We start from the raw sequence: 21,870 nt of genomic DNA, 5'->3' as shown, positions 1-21,870 counted from the left end.
GCTGCTCACTTACCAAACACTTTCCAGGATTGCTTCTCTCTGCCAAGCACCAAGCACCGGATCACAAATAAAAGCCCTTGGTATCAGAAAGTGTAGCCAAGCCCTGTACTTAGTGTCTGGATAAGTACCAGATAAATGACACACCAGTTAGAGGAGAGATTGCGGGCAGGAGAAGGCATGCCAAATGTCACCCCCACTTGGTCCCCTTGGATAGAGCAGGCAGAGTTGTATTCAAGGGGACGGCTGCAGGTTTCAGTGCTCCAGAGCAGAGGGCAGAGGACAGTGGCAATTCCATACTTTATTTTATAAATAAATGTTTATGTAATGTAATGTAAAATACTGGCAAAATGCAGTATGCAAAGTGCAAAAAATGGCTATTTGGAGCTTTCTTTGCACTTTGCACTCTGTATATTTATTGTAAGTGAATCCTAATGAAGAGAATTTCCGCTTCTCCATTTCAATAAATATGCTCCTTGCAGTGTCCTAATTAGTATATAAACTTAGCCAACTGACTATAATACAATCAGCAACTTGGCAGCTTTATGCACAAGCAATGGCACTTATTGCTAATAGGTGCAAAATGCAAAATCTGAAAAACTAGAAAACTCTAAAAGCAAGTTGCCTAAAGCTCAGCCCAGCTGTCAAATACTTGGGCAGCTTCAAGCATAAACTTTAGGGTTCATGATGATACTCGTGGGTGCTCCAAACTTGCTTTGTACTTGAATCAAAAGGTACAAAGCCAGAGTGGAAAGGGTTACACTAGTGGAAAAATGTCTAATATCCAATGTATCTGACAGTTGCATGAGACCATGTGATGTACTCTATGAAGATATCTAATTCTGTTCCGCTTTCTGTTCATATTTTGTTTTAGTAGAATTATACATGGTTTATGGTTTTTTCCAGTTTAATACACATAATACACATTTGCTTTACAGAATGCAGTGTGCAAAAAGGCCACAATTGACACTTTTTTTTTGCATTCTGAGATTTTGTGTTAGGACATTTCAGTGCTTTATACAGTAAATATATTAGGCCTCCTAACCAGAAATTCAAAAATGAGCACCTACTTTGGGGCCACTGGGAGCAACATCCAAGGGGTTGGGGAGCAACATGTTACTCACGTGCCACTGGTTGGGGATCACTGGTTTACACTATAGTATCCAATGCTTACACTGTATGTTACATAGTTACATAGGGTTGAAAAAAGACCAGTGTCCATCAAGTTCAACCCATCCAAGTAAACCCAGCACACCTAACCCACACCTACCAATCTATACACTCACATACATAAACTATAAATACAACCACTAGTACTAACTGTAGATATTAGTATCACAATAGCCTTGGATATTCTGATTGGATATTCTTGGATAGCCTTGTATGTGCTTTAAACTGGAGTGTTACTGAGAAATGTTGGCCTGTGCAACAGCGTCACCTTGTGGTAATGTTTAATAATCAAAGGAATAATAAAGCCCACACCACCATTTTTAAAGAGTTCAATTATTGTTATTAAATGTTTAAAAAATATATATTACATTCTTAAAACACAGATATATGGATAAAAAATGACATCATACTAATTACAAATACTGTCAAAATAATATGTAATGTGCTAAAAAAAAGCTTTTGCAGTGTCATTATACTGTATTATAAATATTGTTATAATCTTTCAGTCACACATGAAATATTTGCAATAGTGCTATGTTCATGCTAGGACATCCCCTGTACTAATCAATAATATGCCCGCAGATAAAGGACCTTTTTGTAATCTGGATCACCTTTAAATCTACAAAAGTACATTTAAAAAAAAAAAAAGAAAAGCAACAGGATTGTTTTGCCACCGATATAGATTTATGGAGCTTTGTTATGATCACTTACAAGGTACTGTTTTATTATTACTAAAATAATAATTACAAAACAAAAATGATTTGTTTAAAAGAACTCTACTGATATATTGACCTTCCAGTATATCTGAGCTTATGATTAACTGCCCCAATCAGGCATGAAATGCAAAAGGATTATTCCTCTTAGATTCGGGATGATGATTCCCTAAATAAAACGTTCACTTTATTAATATGTTGTGGTCCAGTTTTAAGTGCCTGATGGTTTGTTTGTTTTCTATTTTGTCTTTCAACACTTATTTTAATATTTGTTTTATCTCTGCACCAAGCTTGGGTTTCCTTGCTCTTTCTCTTTGTCAGTGCAGTTTACTCTGTCTGTCTATCTATCTGCCTGTTTGTCTTTCTAGCTGATGTTCAGGGAGATGCTCAGGGGCAGGCCAAGCCCTAGGCAACCCGGTCGGCCACCTCGCCCCTGCATCTTCCCCCCCCTCCTGTGTTTAGGCGCATGCGCAGTTCCGTCAATCGCAAGGGGGGTCATTGACAAGGTAGTGCGGACTAGGGGTAGGCAGGAGAGGTTCCTGCTTGGCACCCCCCAATCATTGAGCCCTAGGCAGCTGCCTCTTCTGCCTACCCTTAGTTCCGGCCCTGGTGATGCTACACTCCACCTTCCAGAATGTGTTTTAAATTAAAGGCGGTCACTGCTGTGTAACCACTCATGTATTTGGAGATCACTGCTACACTGGGTCTGAACATTTGCAATTATATTTTGTTCAGTGGTTCGTACTTAAAGTATATGCCCTTGTTCAACATAAGCTCAATGAATAGGGCTTGTGCTGAACATACTTTTTGCCTATTGTTTTTAGTTAAGAAAATTCTGTGGTTTGTGGTCTATGTTTTGAAATAAAGTTGAGCAGTTTTCCTTAGTAAACACCCACAGAAGGGATTTACCAAGAAATAGTTTCAATGCGAGTTTAACTTTTGTTATGGAACTTTAATAGTATGTTCCATTTATTGATACTTGAATTGTCTTAAAAAATAAAAGGGACCTTTCACTGTTCCTTTAAAGGCACTGACTTTATAAACAGGTGCAGGAGCTCTTTCCTTCAGTTTTACTTGAAAACCACAAGTAGAACCAACTTTCCTGTAATGGGCAGAGTTCCTGTTTATAATGCATAGATTAGATTTGCCTAAAAACCACAAGCACAAGAAGGGTCTGTTTTTGCAATTATTATGTGTCAGTGCCAGCACACAGAGAAACCTTTCCGCTTTCCTGTGAGAGCCTTGTTCTTTGGAGTGAAAACACGTTCAAGTGTCTCGTTTGATCCCAATTCAAAAGATTTGTTGCGTTTCAGTTTTATAGTGGTTCCATTTGTATAAATTGGACAACAGATGTGAAGAAAAGCAAATAAATGAATATGCTGAAAAGTCTTAACCACTGTTCCTTTTTATGGTCATGGAACCCATATACAAAGTTAGATATTTTATAATTCATGCTGTTTGCCATATTATCAGTTACAGAAATAACTGTGATCTATAGTACAAAAAATGCACTAGATGTATAGGTTCCCTGATTCTAAAGGAGGGAATGTTAAGCTATGGATTGGAACCGAATGTTGGGTCCCAGTGCGTTTTTAGACAGGTTTTCCCCCTTTAATCAAGCAAAATACCCTACTATAATAGGCAAGAGTAATTCTAGTAAAAATGCATAATGAATGCTAAACCATACTTAATTTTGGTCCCCTGAAAAGAAGGCTAAAACACGGAATGTCAGTAAGTTGTTAGGTAGTAAAACTGTCAGTTTTTAATTTTTATTCTGTATGAGCTGAGTGGCTCAGAGTAGCAATATGCACTAATAACTCTAGGCCAGGTCCTAATGGGTTGTGGTGCCTAGTTCTTTGGATGTTTGTTTTGGGGAAAAAAACATCACTTTCAACTAGTGAGTGATATCTGTAGTGATTGGCTAGGACGATACCCATTATTAAGAAGCTGAAAGCTGACTGGCTGAGGATTTAAGGACGTGTTATTACTGGTAGTTGCCCTGATATGTTGGCATCACTGTCCGTGTCTGGAGGGACATTCTGGCTTTGCTGTAAAGCAGAGAAATAGCAGTAGTAACCAAATAAAGTGTATGCAATAGATATATACTATACACACACATTTTACCTAGGTTTTATCTTTTTTCATGTACATATACACAAGCCTCACAGGACGTGTTGGCATTTTCACAGACTTTAAGGATTTGTGGAGCTTGTATGTAAATATCAGTAAAATGACAGTTGAGCAGATTTCTATACACATCAGAGCTAAATATGAGACAAAAAGTACACGGCAGGGATGCATCTTTGTTCCATAAAGGTTGCCTCCGACCTGAGACTGGGTTAGAATTAACAGTGAGTCTGTGGTGTTTCCTTCTTCTCTGTGTGAAGTTACTTTGGAAATGGAGGGGCTTGATATTTCCACTAAGGATTGTGCCATACTTATGGCAGATGTAGTTTGAGGTATGGAGGGCTCTGAGGAAGTCAGGAGGAGCAGGACTGTAGGGGTAGTAATCAGGACTGTAGAACTAATTGTTGGATCTGAAGGAGAAGGGGTCAGTATGGAGGTGCTGGAGCTTATTGAATCTGCTACCAGCAGCTGTGGGTCACTTGTTGTTGCTATCAGTTTAGGTGTAGTTATAATTAAAGGTGCTGTGGTTTGTGTTGTAGGTATATGAACTGTAATTTCTTGAGGTGTGGTAATGGTTGTTGCTATAAAAGTTGTCATTTGTTTTGTTGTGGTTTGTGTTGTTGTGGGTATAAGAGTTGTAATTTGTTGTGTTGGGGTATTTGTTGTAATGGGTATAAGAGTTGTAATTTTTTGTGTTGGGGTATTTGTTGTAGTGGGTATATCAGTTGTAATTTGTTGTGTTGGGGTATATGTTGTAGTGGGTATACCAGTTGTAATTTGTTGTGTTGGGGTATATGTTGTAGTGGGTATATCAGTTGTAATTTGTTGTGTTGGGGTATATGTTGTAGTGGGTATACCAGTTGTAATTTGTTGTGTTGGGGTATATGTTGTAGTGGGTATACCAGTTGTAATTTGTTGTGTTGGGGTATTTTTTGTAGTTGGTATACCAGTTGTAATTTGTTGTGTTGGGGTATTTGTTGTAGTGGGTATACCAGTGGTGATTTGTTGTGTTGGGGTATTTGTTGTAGTTGGTACACCAGTTGTAATTTGTTGTGCTGTGGCCTTAAAAGTTGTGGATTCCTTGATCGGTTGGGTTGTTAGTAGTCTAGTTGTAGCTTGCGTTGTTGTTGCAATAGTTGTCATTAGCTGACTTGTTGCTTCACTGGTGAGAGATGGAAGGAAGGTTGTTGAAATAGATGTGGTTTCTTGGGGAGTTGTAATCCATATAGTCGTTTGCTTTGTGCTCATTGCCATCATAGTGGATGTGATCTGAGTAGTGACTGCTTTGGTTGTAATGAGTGGGAGTATTGTGGGCAAAATAGTGGTCATCTTCATAGTTGTGGCTTCAAAACGTGTTGTGTGGGAGGGTGTTGTCACTGTGGGAGGGCTTGTGATACAGACAGTAGATGGCTTTACTGTGATACTGGGGGTTGTGAAACAAATTAATTTGTCTGTGGTTAAAGATGCGATCTCTGTTCCACTGAGATGACTCGGGCTAGCACATTTAACTTTATTTGTTTCTTTAGCTTTGCCTTTATTATTTTGTATCCAGTTATGAAGATTCTGTAGATGGCAGTCACACACCCATGGGTTATCTTTTAAATAAAGAGCAGAGAGCGAAGACAAGGGGTGCAGAAAGTCCACAGGCAAATTTCTAAACTGGTTGCCACCAAGTCTCAGAATCCTTAAATTCTGTATCAAGGAGAAAGTATCATCTTGCAGAGACCTGAGGTCATTCTTTTCTAAATTCAGCTCTTTTAGTTGATGAATCCCAGAAAACATTTCCTTATTGAGCGAGTCAATTCTATTGGAAGAAAGAATCAGCTTGTTTAAAGATTTCAGGTTTTTAAATGCCCCATGTGGAATTGATTTGATTGCATTATTGTTCAAATCAAGCTCAGAGAGGAGGGGCATATGATCTGTCAGCTGATCTGGAAGTGTGTGAAGTTTATTCTCAGATAGTTTTAGCTGCTTAATTCCCTTTAGACCAGAGAATGGACTGCTGGGCAATTCTTCAATTTCATTTCCATCCAAGAAGAGTTTCTCCAGGTCGAGTGATTTGGAAAGAAGTCTTTGGGGCCACAACTGTATTTTGTTTTTAGCCACATTGAATTCGGTCAGGGCAGGATTGTTGTCTAGCATACTTTCTGGGAGATCAGTAAGCTGATTCTCATACAAACGCAGGGTTTTTAGTTTGGGAAGTCTGCTGAATGCATCTTTGGATATCACACTCAATTTGTTTTTGGCAAGATGCAATACTGTAACATTAATAAGTGAATCAAACACATGTTCTGGAAGCAAAGAAATATCATTACTATTCAAGAAAAGTTCTTCTAAATTCTCCAGATCATCAAATATTCCATTTCCCACATTTTTTATCTTATTGGTTTTAAGGACAAGTTTTTTAAGCTTGTCGAGATTCCGGAAGATTCCCGGCACCAGATCCTTCAGTTCCTCATGGCCAGATATCTCCAGTTCCTTGAGGTTGTGCAAGTTATCAAAGGCCCCAATTTCAATTGATTTGATCTTATTGCCAATAAAAAATAACTTCTCCAAATTAGGCATGTATTGAAAGGCATCCTTCCTGATTACAGAGATTCCAGTTTCCACAAAGAAAATCTCGGTTGTTTTTGGTTTTACAGACTTGGGTATCTCAGTTAGACTGGGATCTGTGTAGACTTCCTGGTAATCTTTGGGGCACTTATATTTATTGTTACATGTGGTGACAGATTCAGTGGCTTTGATTAGTACCAGGAGAAATATACAGTGTACCAGCATCTTCCTAAATAGAAAACAAAAACAGTTCTTACATTTGGGTTTTTCCTTCACTACTTAATTTGCTACAGTTGATAGAGGTACAGTATGAAGGCAAGGGGGACATATAAAGTTCACCAATATAATTTATACAATGCACAGAGCTACTAAGGCAGCAGAAACTCTCTTCAAGTGGCAAAAGAGCCATTACCAAACCCAGTGGTGTTTACTTTCAACACCCCATTGTGCCCCCTGATGGGTTCTGAACGTTAGGAAAGAAACCTAAGAAAGGTACACCTATATGGATTCACAAACACTTTACGTGTAATAGCACGTTTGCAATTTACTGTATGTGATAAAATGTCTGTGTGGCAAACTAGGTCACACTACACGTATTGGCAAATTTATCAAAATGTGAGTTAAGAGTTAAATACAAAAAAAACTCACCCATGTTCTATTCATTCTTATGGGATTTTTAGAAGTGTAATTATCACTTGGTGAAAGTGAGAACACACCATTTAATAAATATGTTTCTTAAAATCCTATAGGAATGAATAGAACATGGGTAAGTTTTTATGTTTTAAGCTCCAAACTCACATTTTAATAAATCTGCCCTGTAGTGTTGCGAGACTGTATAAGGGAGCACAAATCAGCTCTGGAAAATTAGAACAGACGGTTTTAGGTCATTTTTTGGAGTACAATCATGGAGTTAATCATTTAAATTTTCAAATATTTGACACAGTGGGAAAATTTCTCTGTGGAGGAGACAGGGTTAAAGAGCTCCTACACCAAGAGGCAATGAGGATTTGGAGGCTTGAGAACCTTGTCCCCCAGAGTATAAATAAAGAATACAATTTAACGCCAATTTCTAGATAAATTATTTTTAATGATAATAAAGTAAAAGATTGTCATATATTTACTTTTAGGCGAAGAAAGCAGTAGCAAGGAAGTTCTCCTACAAGCTAAGTAGACTTTTTACAAAATATAAAAAGAGAGCTGCTGTGTGTTCTGTTAACGGCTTTTTCTATTTTTTGCTATTTGTAACCTTGCATTGACTTGTCTCTAATGAATGGCCACTAGATGGTAGTAAGTTACAGACTATAAAAAGTTGCAACACGTGTGTTAGCTTGACAAAGGGTCAATGTAGATTTGAAACATTTGCTATCCTGGTCTGTGCCAATTATGTGAATAAAAGCATTTTCAAGAAGATTGAATTTGGAGTGCTGTTCATAACTGGATGACTGATGGGTTCTGTGCCTTGCCTAGTCCAAGCATACACAGAGAATGGATTGGGTAAGGTTATAGGTACATAGCACATTAGTGAGTGTGGAGGTAAAAAGGCAAGAGCATTTGATGGCAATAAAAAAGGGAAATTTCCTGCATAATTTAACTTAACTTGCTGGGCTCATTTACTAGGAAGTGGCAACCACACACAACTGACTGCACATTAGCTGCATTTATGTTATGCTGTATTGATCATGAACAATTACAATTCTTTCACTGACCGCTTGCCTCTGAGCAGACATATAGTAGAACTACGTTCATATCATGCATGGACGCTTTAAAATTCAGCATGCTTGGGATAAGAGATGTCAACTACTAAATCTTTTGCTTTTGTTATTGGATGGAGAAAATGTGATCCTGCCATACAATTAAGCACATATATTTTTGCCTACCATTCTTTAGTCTTTTCAAGTTTGCACAGAAATTTGCTTGCATATTTTGTTGTATATGTTAAATGTAACTCAATTGTGTGTGCCAGAAAGTTATTTTTGGCTAACCTAAAGTGAAAAATGGGAACCCCGATTTCACTGTCACCACCTAAGGTAGAGGAGGTAGAGAGATTAGACTCCTTGTAGCTGCCTTATACACTAGGAGATTAGTAAATCTGCGCTTAAAAGGCCCTTAAAGTTAAAGATGAAGTTATGAACCTGTGAGAGGCCCAAGACTAACTAGGTGTCCCTAAAATAAGGTTCTGTTTGTTGTCATAGGGTCTGGGAATCAAGGATTTAAACAGAGGTTGTTGCATTATAAAGTCTGATCAGGCACAATAACTGGCATTAGGATCTGCTCTGGATAAAAGAAGGGATCTGAGAGCACCTTTAAGACTCATGGATAATGGTGGTCAGACTGGCCATTATTTTCCCCCTTCAAGATCTGAGAGAGCCCTGGGTATGAGTGCTTACTGGGAATGGATAATGAGGCATTTCTAGCAGTGGAGAAGCTTCAGGTAATCACACAATATTTTGAAGGAGCAAACCATCCCCGGTACCTTAGTGTAGGTGAAGAAAGCATCATTCTCTTGGGTTTCCCATTTGGTTGAGGAGGGATTGGTTCTGCTTAGAGCATGGAGCAGAGATCCACAATGGACAAGGAATATTGTAGAAATAACTCGATCATACATTTCAGTGTGCTCTAGGATAGAAAACAGCTCCAATGAGAAGATATTCAACAGACTACAGGTCTCAAATGGTTACCCATCTGAATACAGAAATACAGGGTTCTCAAAAGCAGAGTGGTTCCTCAAAATGCTTCTCCTCAGTGGTACCTGTCTACTAGATAAATGCCCTGTAGTGTCATGATCTAAGAGTCATCTGTACCAAAGAATTACCTTGAGTTAACTAACAATAGCCCTTAGGTAAGTACACTATATAAACTAAGGGCAAGTACTAAATGCTTACTATAAACACTGTGTGTATCCTTTCTGTGCTGTGTTATGTTTTGTATTCTTACCCTTTACTGTCAAGTGCTCCTGAATCTGTTCAACTGGCTGCTGTACTAAATAAGGTTTGTTGGCTGAAACTCTGGTGCTTAACCTATGTTTATGTATGGGTTCAGCTGAGGTTTAATGTAAAACACTGTTTCACACAATAGCACATCATAATAGCAAGTTTCAAGTACATGATGGTGCCAACTCTTCCCAGACGTCAGAGTCATTTTAAATATCACTGGCTTCTATGTCTGTACATAGAGAATGTTATGTCCATGTCCCCTGGCTCAAAACTACCGTGGTCAAAACGCCTCTGTCCTCCTAGCTATGCTCATTATGCTATTGAATGAAAAGTGCCCTGTCCAACGCCCATAGAGCAATCAAAGGCAGACCTTCACACACGACCAAGTAAACATTTTTAGCACAGAGGTCTATCTGGCTGGACACTTGTTATATAATAATGTTGCAGGGGGTGACAGGTGGACATGACGCATAAGCCTTTAGTGGAATATCCTTGTGTCTTTTGACAGAACAGTGAACAAAAGTACAAGCCTCTCACCTCAAGCTGCTCTATATGCTGCTGGGTAGTAGGCATATAGAGCAAAAGGAGAATAAAGGAGTAAATATATAAATTCTTACCTTATTCCATGCCAGTATTATTCAGCTGAGAAGCAGCAGTGATCGTACTAACACACATATTTTCCTTTAGAGCTGGTGGTGTTTCGTTTTGCTGTCTCACATGCCTGATTAACAAACTTACCTTAAAACTATGCAGAATGGCTGGGCCAAGTAGATAAGGTAGCCTGGAGTGGTCCTAGAAGCCTGGAAACATATGCATGTTGCATATCAATATTTACATTCAAAATAAAGATCCAAACATAATTATTATTTAAGTGCTTGGAGGTTATTCCCCAATTCCACTGTTCGACCCCAGTCAGGGTAACAAAATATAATACACAGGGTTATATATAAATGTAAACAAACATTATGTTGTTCTCCATGTATTGTTTGGATTGTCCACATGATGGAGCCATAGTTCATAAGATCATTTCCCCCACCCCAAATTTTTGAGCAGATGTTAGTTTTCAAATGTTAGTAGATGTATAAATGAATAAGTGACAGACTTCTGATGAAGCTGACCTTGCATGTGTGTGTGTGCAAATCAGATTAAAAGTTAAGTAGTTAGTATTTAGCTGCACCTACTCCTGTGCAATACATGGTTGTGCTGAGTCTCAGAAACCCAATTAATGTCAGCCAGTGCCATAAAGCAAGAAATAGTATTACCGCCCACTGTGCAAAAGGGCGCTTACCCTATGTTACTTTGTATGGATGCATAAAGTGAATCTTAAAATGAAGGATAACATACCAGCCAAGTCCCTCTAATTCTCAGAAATAGACCAATGCCCTTCCAATCTGTGATATCCAAGGTACAGCATGCAAAACAAGTCGCAGCAATCAAAATATAGCACATTGCTGCGCATACAAGGGGAGATAAGCTGCCAAATCAGTCTGAAAGACCTGAATCAGCAGCTGAAATCTGCCCGTGTATGGCCACCTTAAGGCAAGCAGTTACTTGGTGCTCAGAAATATTACCCATGCTGCTTGCTATGGTAGGAAGGCAGTGGGGGCTTATGAAGATTAATACATGGCTAAAAAAAACTTGGTGATGCTTTTATATCGGCTACAGGCTCCATGGCAGTGACTCAATTAATAATGGTGATTTGTGAGAGAGGATAGCTACAGGTAGATGGTTGGAGATACTCTGGTCAGTTGAAGATTTTTGCATAGTAGGGTCAATAGGTATACATTTTCAATGTATACACCAATTAGACAATGTAATCCATTTACATTGGCCAGAAAGTTATGAAACAATAGTGTAATACAAGGAAGTCTATGGGTCCCCAGACTGTGGGCAATAAGAATACTTTACAGGGCTACAGCTGGCCTGCAGCCTTCCAGATGGAAAGTCTTGCATTACTGTACCCAGTGACAGACCTCTAAATAAGGGACCAGAATTCTTAACTTGTTTATGGCATTGGCAGAGAGATGTCTTATGATGATGTTTGAATTTGTGCACATGCAGAAAGCCCAGCAAGCCTGGAGGGTTTAGATAATGTACTACAGGATGCACTGTGCGAGTTCTAGATAAGTTTCTCTTGTCTATTTCAGACAAGAGTGAAGAGTGAACTGATAATTGGTGATTATTCCCTCTAGTGTTTATGTACCCTTTCTCACGCTATGTATAAGTGCACTGCCGCTATGACTTTGCAATGTGCACTATATTTATAGTTAGTTCTGGAATGAGCCAATAATTGTGTTACAGTTCATTGTAGTATGTGCTAAATATGATCATTTGTTCTTTGCTGGCATTTGAACTTATATATGGGCAATACCAAGAGGATTATCCAAGGGTTCAACCATCTACTTCACATGTGCACATGGAATAACTGGCATTAATTAAACATTAGGCACACAGAACCATCCTTTTCTTCCCATAGGAATGAATGTTATATAGTATGTATTGTGTGAATCACTTAATAATACAGAAAGGAGCTATTCTCCTATGTCTCTTTTTACAGAATGGTATATAGATAAAGAACTAGGGTCTTTCCTGCTGAACTGAACAGGTACACTTTGCATATGTGGCACAGACCAGTGGGCATTCTCTCTTACAAGTATTTTATGTTCAGCCATATTCAGCTGGTTTCACCTACCCAGAAAATGTTAAGTGCCTACATTACATTACATTACATTAACAGTTATTTATAAAGCTCCAACATATTCCGCAGCGCTGTACAATAAGTGGGTTACATACATTGGACATACAGAGTAACATATAAAGCAATCAATAACCGATACAAGAGGTGAAGAGGGCCCTGCCCAAAGGAGCTTACAATCTACAGCTACTTTGTCCTCTGGTGACAAAGCCAGTTAGTTTTGGGGGGAAATACAGGACATCAAATACTTTAAAAATAAAAGTGTTAAAGTCCAAACTGACCTTTTTGCAGCTAAACTAGCAAAGCGGCACATTGTCACCACAAACCTCTCTGAACATGTACCAAAAAGTATAGCAATTTAAAGAAAATGAGAAAGTGGTGCAGTTCTTAAACTGTCCTTTGGGTGGAACCAGCACATAAAGAACTTTGACAAGCACCATGATTATCTTGTTACAAATTAAACTATTTTGGTTTATCAACAACTGAACACAGCCAGGCAACATCCAACATCCAAACAAAGTTTTGTTTGTTCCATTCTGTCACTTTGTTGCCCTCCATTTGTTTTTCCATTTCCATTTTCTCTTTTAGTTAACATTCTGTATCCTATCCTTGCTCCTTTGTGCCTCCATGTATTTATGGTCAAACTCTATGGTCACATTACTGTATTTTTGCATAAAAATGTGATTCCATTGACACTCCAATTCCAATTCCAAAAGGATACATGACATGTAACCTGCTTGTACTCCTTGTTTACTGGACTTCTATTCCTTGATATAGTGCAGCGTTTTTCAACCACTGTTCCGCGGCACACTAGTGTGCCGCGAGATGTTGCCTGGTGTGCCGTAGGCAGGGCACCAATGTACTAGGGGGGCACTGCTCTTGGCACCAATGTACTAGGGGGGCACTGCTGCTGGGCACCAATGTACTAGGGGGGCACTGCTCTTGGCACCAATGTACTAGGGGGGCACTGCTGCTGGGCACCAGTGTACTAGGGGGGCACTGCTGCTGGGCACAGAGTTAAATTTTTTAACATTTTCTAATGGTGGTGTGCCTCGTGATTTTTTTCATGAAACAAGTGTGCCTTTGCCCAAAAAAGGTTGAAAAACACTGATATAGTGAATTGTGTACCCCCACCCCATTGAAAAATAGGAGGAGAAGTTCAATGACCATATAAAGGTATGAGGTTGAGGGCAAAGTGCTTTTATACAGGTCAAGAAACTCTGACGTGCCTTTTAATATCCTTATATTTTACAATGTAGGGCACATTATTTATTATAATACACAAGTTTCTGTGAGTTATGTGACAGAAATTACATCACTAGGCAACAATTATAACTGATGACATGGCTAAGATATATTCATGGCTCTTGTGTATTAGATATATATATATGTATAAGGCATGTTACTAAGCCCTCTGGATGTCACATGAGATTGTGACCAAAGATATGAATTGATTGGATCATTATGCCTAGAAATAACCAACACCAGATTATGAAAGGCTGTAGCTAAAACTTTATTAATAGCATTTAACCAGTTGTCAGTATTACTCAAATTCATCATATGAAGACCAGACAATCTGTCTGGTAAATCCATACCATTACCCTGGCTCTCATAACCACTGGAGCCCACCATTGGACTTGTTCCACCTGTGCCACTGACCAGAACTGCTATCCAGCACCTCCATTTCTGAATCAGTGACATTAAATTATAACAAGTCAAGAACTTAGCTGCAATATTAGTGTGTAGGCAGCCATCGGAGTGCATTGTGCCTTATCCTGAAGGAGCCAGCACTACACAATGGAACTGCTTTCAGATAGGCTATGGATTCCCCTACTCAATGTACTTTCGATATGACAAGGGCCAGAATACCCACTACGTGGCCTAGGGCTTGCTGAGTTTTAGGGGCCCTGTCCATCGAAAAATTGTGGTGGCACTGGAACTGGCTGGCACTTGCCAGATCTAATCGCATGATCCATGATCCAGCTCTGCAGCTGCACACCATCACTCTCCCTCCCTCACAAAGGGGAACTTGGCTTGCTGGGGGAGGGACAGACACAGCAGGCCAAATAAAAGGGGCTGCTAAAGCATCAGTAAAAGCTAGCTCTGCTCTACAGTCCTACAGCGCCAGTGGTGCCACTGCTACCTATGGCCTGCATTGTCTGCCATGTGCCACTGCCAGTGCCACCCATGATCTAGTCTCATCTGCCAGTGCAGGCTGCTGTGCAAATTGCAAAAGGGGTCGTAATGTGGCCATACACATACCAATAATGATCTTTCATGTGACTAATGGATTGTTTGTTCCCTCCATTGACCTAAATGCAGATTTTGCTGAGGCTTCTTCAATGGCGCCCAATCAAAATCTTTTGGCCTGCCTGATCGATGAGTCGATATCCGAAGCTTTTGCGATATCGGCCATCTCGACGATCTGCCATACACCATACATTACACTGGATATCGTGCAAACTACATTTTGTATGATACTATTGTATGTGTCAGCCTTATCCAAGACTTGGTTTGATCTGGGAGTGGGACTGGGAGGGGAGTGAGGGCAGGCAGCAGCTGCTGGAGACAGGAGTGGATCAAGGGCCTGGCTATAGTTGAACTGAGTCTCACTTACTAGTGATAGTCTCTAGTTATCTCATTTTATCTGGGACTGTCTGACTGTGTCTGGGAAGGAGTGAGGACAGGCTGCAGGACCAAGGCTACAGCTGAGCTGAGCAAAACTTTCTTTGCTACTCTCTAGTCATCTCATCTAGCTGAAAAATAATTGTAAGAGACAGGGCTGTCTGTGTGACTGATTGGTTGTGTGGGAGCTGACTGAGACTGATCTTACAGATTTATTTAGTGATCTTACTGACTAGTCTGGGGTTAATGGAGTGTTCTTTGGCCTTTTCTGCAATGATTGGTCATGAAATGCAGGTGCCACAGTGTCATGAAATGCTTTGGGCCACAATATGTCATGAAATGGCCACTGTGTCTGTTTTCTATAGTCTGGGCTTCTAATGCTGTCATTCCAGAGAAAATGGAAATAGAAATGGATATGTTTTTTTAAACGTGCTCACATTTATAAATGCAAATGATTTCTGAATTAATTTGATCTCTACAAGGTTAAAATCTTATCCAGCATTCAGGAAACCTGCTTTTTGAAAAGGTAATGGGGTATGGGATGTCAGAAATGATTGCCTCTCATTGTATGTAATGTATTTGTGGCTGAAGTTCCCACCAATGCTCCCTATGATTCCTTCTCATCTGTGAGGGCACAAAAACTAATTTTTTAAAACTGTACAGAATAAATGCAACATTTTGTGTATTCATACAAAATTCTTTGTGTGCACCACAATTTGTTTTGTGCACTGGTCTCAAAATTTGTGTGCACGCATGAGCGCACACCTTAGAGGGAACATTGGTTCTCACTGTATTTAAAAGAGAAGTAAAGATAAAAACTAAGTAAGCTTTATGAGAAAGGTCTATGTAAATACAGCCATAAGCACTCACAGAAAAGCTGCACTGAGTTCTCTATCAAAAGAAACACAGGATTTCTTGTCTTCTTTTGTGTAAACATGTTCTTCGGTATCTGACTTCCTTTCCTTTAGGGCTCCTTCAGGTTTAGGACAGGAGTCTGCACAGCTGTCTCCTCTCTGCCTCGCCCATCCCTTTATTTGCTCCCCCTCCCATTAGAATTCATAAGAATTCACTCCCCCTCCCTACAGAATGTGTGATCTGACCTATCAGCAGCTAGAGCTGCAACAAAGAAACTACTGAGACCCAGCTAAAATGGAAGCTGCTATCTTAAACATGGAGGGAGATTCTAGGGCTCTTTACGCAGGTATGGTAAAGCTTTCTGCAGAATAAAGCATTCTAGCTTGCACTAATGTGGCAAATCTATTGGCAGTAAAATGCCAAAATGCCTTTCCTTCTCCTTTAATGTATTTGTAGCTAAAGTTCCCACTTCCTCTCACTGTATTAATTCTATGTTGGTGCCACCACCCAATGTCTCTCACTGTATTTAATTTATTTTAGGTGCCAATACTTCGGCCCCTCACTTTATAATGTATTTATGATCTGGAGTTATTGTTTATAGAAGGCAATGTACTATTATTTACTAGTGCATATTGTGTGTATATATCTGTATATCCAGTACCAGCTATTGAAGGCAGTATCACTCAGTTCAGGCAGCTGAATCCTTCAGCAGAAGTGTTAGGGAACTGTTATGATGTTACCTGCCTATTATCCTGCTCATTGGCTGCTGGGGGGTGGGGGGAATAAGGGAATGCTAGTGATATCTCTCCAACGTGCAGCGCAGCAATAAAATGTGGCTGAAGTTTGTCAGAGCATGGCTGTGGAAATGGCTCGCCTTGAGTCAAATTTCAAAATTAAATATTTAAAATTAAATTTATAATTAAGTCATTTTTAAAATTGTGTCATTTTTAAAATATGGGTATCAGTGCAGCACTATTATCTGATGCATTTTAAAAAAAAAAACCTGTTTTCATGTAACAGTATTCCTTTAAAGAAAAAGCACATTTTTGGCCAGGGGATTTATAGTTTAAATAAAAACACAGATGGGATAATTCTAAAATGTTTTCACTAAGTAGCCCTAATGCTTTTTATTTATGTTTAATATCAACCTTTTTAACAGTTATTTCTAAAAAAGCTTTCACTAAAGTTCCATTTAAGTAATGACTTTTTCTAACAGAAAATACCTATAAATGTTATGTTTCAATCTCAGTCCCTAAGCATGGGTAAAGGATATATTCTAAAAAAAATCTTTGCCTTGGCCGGTTTAGTTGCTCATCACCATGAAAAAGGATTTTTATGCGATAAAACATTTAAAAATTTACATGATGTTCCTTCCTTTAGAGCTGGACGGTCAAGCAAAGAACTGAAAAACTGAATATTGTGATTGCTTTCCCTTGTATACTGATATTCACTGTGGCAAGTCAATAGTTTCCAATTCATACCTGCTTGTTGGCAATAACAGTGCTCAGCACCATTTGTGTCTTAAGGGGGGCCCTGGGGCTGCCTTCCCCCCGGCTATCAGTCATCTGCAGGATCAGTCAGGGAGGGCAGAGCTGTAGTACCTGCTTCTGGGGCCCATGATGGAGGCCCTGTCACTGTGGCACTTACACAGATGTTTTGGCATATGCAGATAATAGTGACTTCCAGCACCTACTTGATAAGAAAAAACAGCCCATATAGAATGACATATTTTGATTCCTGAATATAATTCATGATTATTTTTTTTTAATTCATGATTAAAAATATATTTATAATGTAACTAACACATTTTTAAACTTCACTGTTTCAAATGTCCAAGTTTTATCATGCTGCCATACAATAACAGGGACAATTCCTTCTCCCCAAAACCAGGGGTGCAGGTTAAGTAGGGCCAGTTGCATAATATTTTACACCAAAAAACTTTGGGGGTGATGTCCTGTTTCTCAACGCTTGTGCTTTTTATGTTATTTTATATTTAGCTGCTATTACATTTTAATAGTTAAAAATATTCTTTCAGCCTTCAGATTTAGCACAAGATTGCTTTCAGTTTAATTGTAGCAATAGCATTACATTACAGTGCTCTTGGCAGTCGACATAAAAGGAACAAATTCTTCCTGACAGACCTAGCCGTGGAATATCGGGCCAAGCGGAGAGTATTGTTTTACTGAGAGGGTTTTTGCAAGCCAAGCATATTACTAGTAATCAAACCTGCTTTTATGATCACATATACACGCATATATTTGCGTTCAGCAAACCCTAACAGCCATAGTTATCAGAAGAGTTGAAAAAAAATGGGATTTTCTGCAAATAATAATTGCTAGTTTTGATCAAACCTTATGTCACAGATTCAAAGAAATACGATTTGGTTATTTTTATTGTTTATTCCAAAAATAACAGATTGTAATGAAGGCAGATTATATACCAAATAGCTTGCTGTTATATAAAAGATTGTTGCCATAGACAATCATACAACATTAAGCCTAAGGAAGAAAACAGACAGCAGCAGTGCATACACATGCTTATAAACTAATACACGATACAGCGCATCTTGGGCTGATGCAAGCATGTTAATAATAGTCTGCCTTATGGAGCAGTACTCTGTGACTTGGTTGTGAGTTGGCAGTAGTGATGATAAGATCACATGAGAACCCATTGGTTGAGATCCAAAAATAGTTTTCCCTGTTTATAGTACTCTTCAATAAGATTCCATTTTCAAATCCCTCTTATAAACCTTTGCTCCTCCACCTCAGAAACTCAGAAAGAGATGCAACTTTCTAGTGATCTTTAGAAAATACAGTAGAAGACCTTCTAATTAATAGTAATATTGAAAATTACGTCAGTGCAATGAGGCTGAAAGTTGCCGAAATCACGCACGAAGGTGGTTGTATTTGATTCACGCTGTAGAGAGACATGAATCCTCATACTTTTGCAAACATTGACTTTACAGGTCAAATGCAAATCACCATTAGTGGTTAGGTAACATGGGCTTAAAGGGGCGTTCTTCATGACTCTTTGGTCATTGGTGGATGGAATATCTGGTACGTGAATTCTGGTGTTTGTCGGACAACTAAGATCTTGTTTTCTCAGAAGTGACAAAGCTTTTTCCTTGAGATGCTGAGGCTTTTCACATTGCATTTCAGAGACCTGAGTAAAATCACTGTTCTCTTTTATCCATTTTAGAAGATACATAAATGAGCAGTCACATAACCATGGATTACTATGAAGGACCAAGGATGCTACGTTAAACAGTGGATCAAAAGTTCCATCCAAAATCGTTGTCAGATTGTTGTGATGGAGAGTAAGCATTTTAAGATCATTCAAATCTTTAAATACATTGTTTTCAATAAAAGTTAGGTTATTATTGTCAAGGTGAAGGTGAGTGAGGGAGTGAAGCCCTTGGAAAGTAGAATTTTGTAGCTTTTCCAAAAGGTTGCTACACAAGTCTAATTTTTTAACATGATGAAGTCTAGAAAATATGCCTTCCGGAATTGCCTGCAGTCTGTTTCCATTTATTGACAGTATATGCAAACTGGTAGTTTCATTAAAGATCCCAAAAGGAAGATATTCAAGCCGATTCCAGTCTAGTCTCAGTATGGTAAGGTTAACCAATGCGGAAAAAATGCCGTCAGACAGCATTTTAATGGAGTTTGACATAAGCATCAGTTTCTTTAAAGAAGTTAATTTCTCAAAAGTATGCCCTGGAATTGTGGTTAAACCATTTCCATTCAAATATAGCTCAGAAAGTTCTTTTAAGCAATCAAATATGCCTGGCGGGAGCTTGGATAGCTTGTTGTTGCTGAGCTTAAGAACTCTGAGTTTTTGCAGAGGTTTGAACAGGTCCACAGGAAGATGCATGATTCCATTGGAGTCAAGACTGAGTTCCACCAGGTTTTTGATGGAGGAAAACATTTCACTGCAGAGGGCTGAAATATTATTTCCTTGTAAAATTAGGATTTGTAAATTCTGTGTCTTTTGAAGAAGCTCACATGGAAGTTCCTCTATATAATTAAAGGTCACGGTGAGTTTTAGAAGTTCTGGTAAATTGTCAAATGTACCTGGGTGTATCTCCGATAAGGGATTGGCTGTTATTTCCAGGTCTGTCAGTTTAGGGAACCAGTGCAATGCTCCCACATCTATAGATTTGATCTGGTTGCTTATAAAAACCAGCTTCTTTAGCCGATCCTTCCCCATGAAAGTGGTGTTACCTATGGTGCCTATATGAGTTTCCAAAAACACAAGTTCAGTAACAGTAACAGAGATGTTGCTGGGAACCTCTTTGATTGCAGAACTGGTACAAAAAATCTTCACCCTCCTAAAGCAATCACATGAATCGGGGCAACTCCAAGCAAACCATGAATGAACTGTAAGCCACCAGGCAAAGGTAAGAACACTCCATGGGATGTTGCTCACCTAACAAATAAACAACAGCTTAGTGTAATGCATCCAGCTATTGGAAAACCCTCTTATGGACTCTTATGGACACAAAAATGTGATTTTGAATATGAAGAACAATGATGGCATGACTGGGCATTTTAATTGGTCAATGTAAACGATATGTATTGACTGTGCTGACAGTTATACTCAAATATTTCTTGTGAAAAACAGAAAAACAATAAAAACACATACCATTTTAAGTGTGAGGTCGGAATGGAATCCACACGCCTTATCAGTCAACAAGACACTGAACATCTCCAAGGACATAATATTGCTAAATACACTTGGTGTTTGGCAGGATCTGATCCAGCATTTTGCTAGGAAGGATGGGGGGGGGGGGGGGTATGGGCTTTGTTTTTTCCAAGAAGCAAAAAAATAACAGGCTACGCGTGGTAACAGAGAGTGGGGGCATCCTTTAAAAGCAATCAGCAATGAGCAATTTGAAATAATATGGTAATTTTTGAAGATACTGTATGTCAGGACCTTCTTTCTCCATGTGTAGTAACTCTGGAGTACATATTCAACTAGAAAGGGAAGTTTGAGAACAAACTTCATGTTGGGGTGAAAAATGTGAAATCACTGAATGAAATCTGATTGGCTGTTGTTGACTCTGCCCACTTTTTCTAACCTTGGACCACAGTTATACAGTAAAACCTCTGTGCAAAGTTTGGGGACCCTGGTTTTAATAGTGTCTGAATGGCAGCAATTTAAATTTGCCCACTGAAAGTCAATGAGTGAAATCTGATTGGCTGTTGGTGGCTCTGCCCACTTTTTCAGAACTAAAACTGCAGTCCCCTAGTGACCAACTCTGAAAAGTTTGGGGACCCTGGTGTTAATTCTGTGAGGCAGCAGGTTGAATTTCCGCCAAATCAATAGGTAAAATCTGATTGGCTGTTCACAGCTCCGCCACTTTTGGGCATCCAGCAATCATCATATTTTCATTCAGGCTGAGCCCATGACTATGTGATTCAAGTTTGGGGAGAGTAGCCTCAAAGCTGTAAGATTGGCAGCAGTTTCAATTTCCCCATTAGAGTCAATGGGTAAAATTTGATTGACTATTTTTGGCCCCTTCCACTTTGAGGTCATCCAACAAATGTTGCTGTTTTATTCAGGTGACCCCATGATTATGTTATTCAAGTTTGGGGGCTGTAGCTTCAAAGCTGTAAGTGCGGCAGCAGTTTGAAAATCTTCCCTGTGAAAGTCAATGGGAAAATTGGGGTGTTCGCTTAGAAAAGCACAAGCAACCTGCTCCCCTATAGGGCGAAGAAGTGTGGGGAGTTTTGGTGTTGTACCCCTGAAACTGTAGGAGGAGTAGCGTTTAGAAAATGGGGGGCGCTAAGAATAAGAAGAAAAAGCAGAAGAATAAGCCAAAGTCGAAGAACAGTAAGTTGGGTTTTTCAGCCCAACATAATAAATATATTACAGGAGTAATATGAGATCATGATATTTTTTTAAACATCTAATTGAGGCTAATGGTAATGGGCATTTTGACAAGCAACTGTGGATAATAATAATAAAGTTCTATAGACCTTAAACTTAGAGGCAGATTTATCAAAATGTGGGATTAGAGCTCACCACAGGAAAATGTACCCACTTTCTATTCATTACAATGTCCTGTCCCCAGTGCACTGTATGTCAGCAAATTGTACGTGCAGCTGGGCGGCATGCCACCCTAGGCCTCGCCACAAATCCGAGCCTGACCACTGTTCTACTGCACTCTCCTGGGACCTTCTAACTACCCCCTGTTTAG

The 21,870-nt window shown here is 39.2% G+C and overlaps 2 protein-coding genes across 2 annotated transcripts; both read right to left on the bottom strand.

The window, feature by feature from the left end:
• Positions 1-1,495: 1,495 nt before the first annotated feature.
• On the bottom strand, positions 1,496-9,467 carry LOC116410887 (leucine-rich repeat-containing protein 15-like). The gene is made up of 2 exons (XM_031902374.1): positions 9,034-9,467; positions 1,496-6,789 (listed from the first exon to the last, which is right to left on the bottom strand). Exons 1-2 carry the CDS (start codon positions 9,057-9,059, stop codon positions 4,005-4,007), a joined length of 2,811 nt encoding a protein of 936 aa, XP_031758234.1. The 5' UTR covers positions 9,060-9,467; the 3' UTR covers positions 1,496-4,004.
• Positions 9,468-18,042: 8,575 nt separating this feature from the next.
• On the bottom strand, positions 18,043-20,389 carry cpn2.2 (carboxypeptidase N subunit 2 gene 2). The gene is made up of 2 exons (XM_031902376.1): positions 20,313-20,389; positions 18,043-20,096 (listed from the first exon to the last, which is right to left on the bottom strand). The coding sequence occupies exons 1-2, from the start codon at positions 20,385-20,387 to the stop codon at positions 18,495-18,497; spliced, it is 1,677 nt and encodes a 558-aa protein (XP_031758236.1). The 5' UTR covers positions 20,388-20,389; the 3' UTR covers positions 18,043-18,494.
• Positions 20,390-21,870: the final 1,481 nt, after the last annotated feature.

This window comes from Xenopus tropicalis, chromosome 5 (genome assembly GCF_000004195.4).
Source record: "Xenopus tropicalis strain Nigerian chromosome 5, UCB_Xtro_10.0, whole genome shotgun sequence".
NCBI lineage: Eukaryota > Metazoa > Chordata > Amphibia > Anura > Pipidae > Xenopus > Xenopus tropicalis.
The sequence above is the reverse complement of the archived record's forward strand: the minus strand, read 5'-3'. Positions and strand labels throughout refer to the sequence as shown.

Bases quoted from the DNA above. Each gene is read 5' to 3' on its own strand.
- LOC116410887 (XM_031902374.1), bottom strand. From the start codon at position 9,059: ATGATGCTTTCTTCACCTACACTAAG. The intron at 6,790-9,033 runs GTACCGGGGATG...TTTTCTATTTAG, and splicing joins CTTTCTTCACCTACACTAAG to GAAGATGCTGGTACACTGTA.
- cpn2.2 (XM_031902376.1), bottom strand. From the start codon at position 20,387: ATGTCCTTGGAGATGTTCAGTGTCTTGTTGACTGATAAGGCGTGTGGA. The intron at 20,097-20,312 runs GTATGTGTTTTT...TTTATTTGTTAG, and splicing joins CCGACCTCACACTTAAAATG to GTGAGCAACATCCCATGGAG.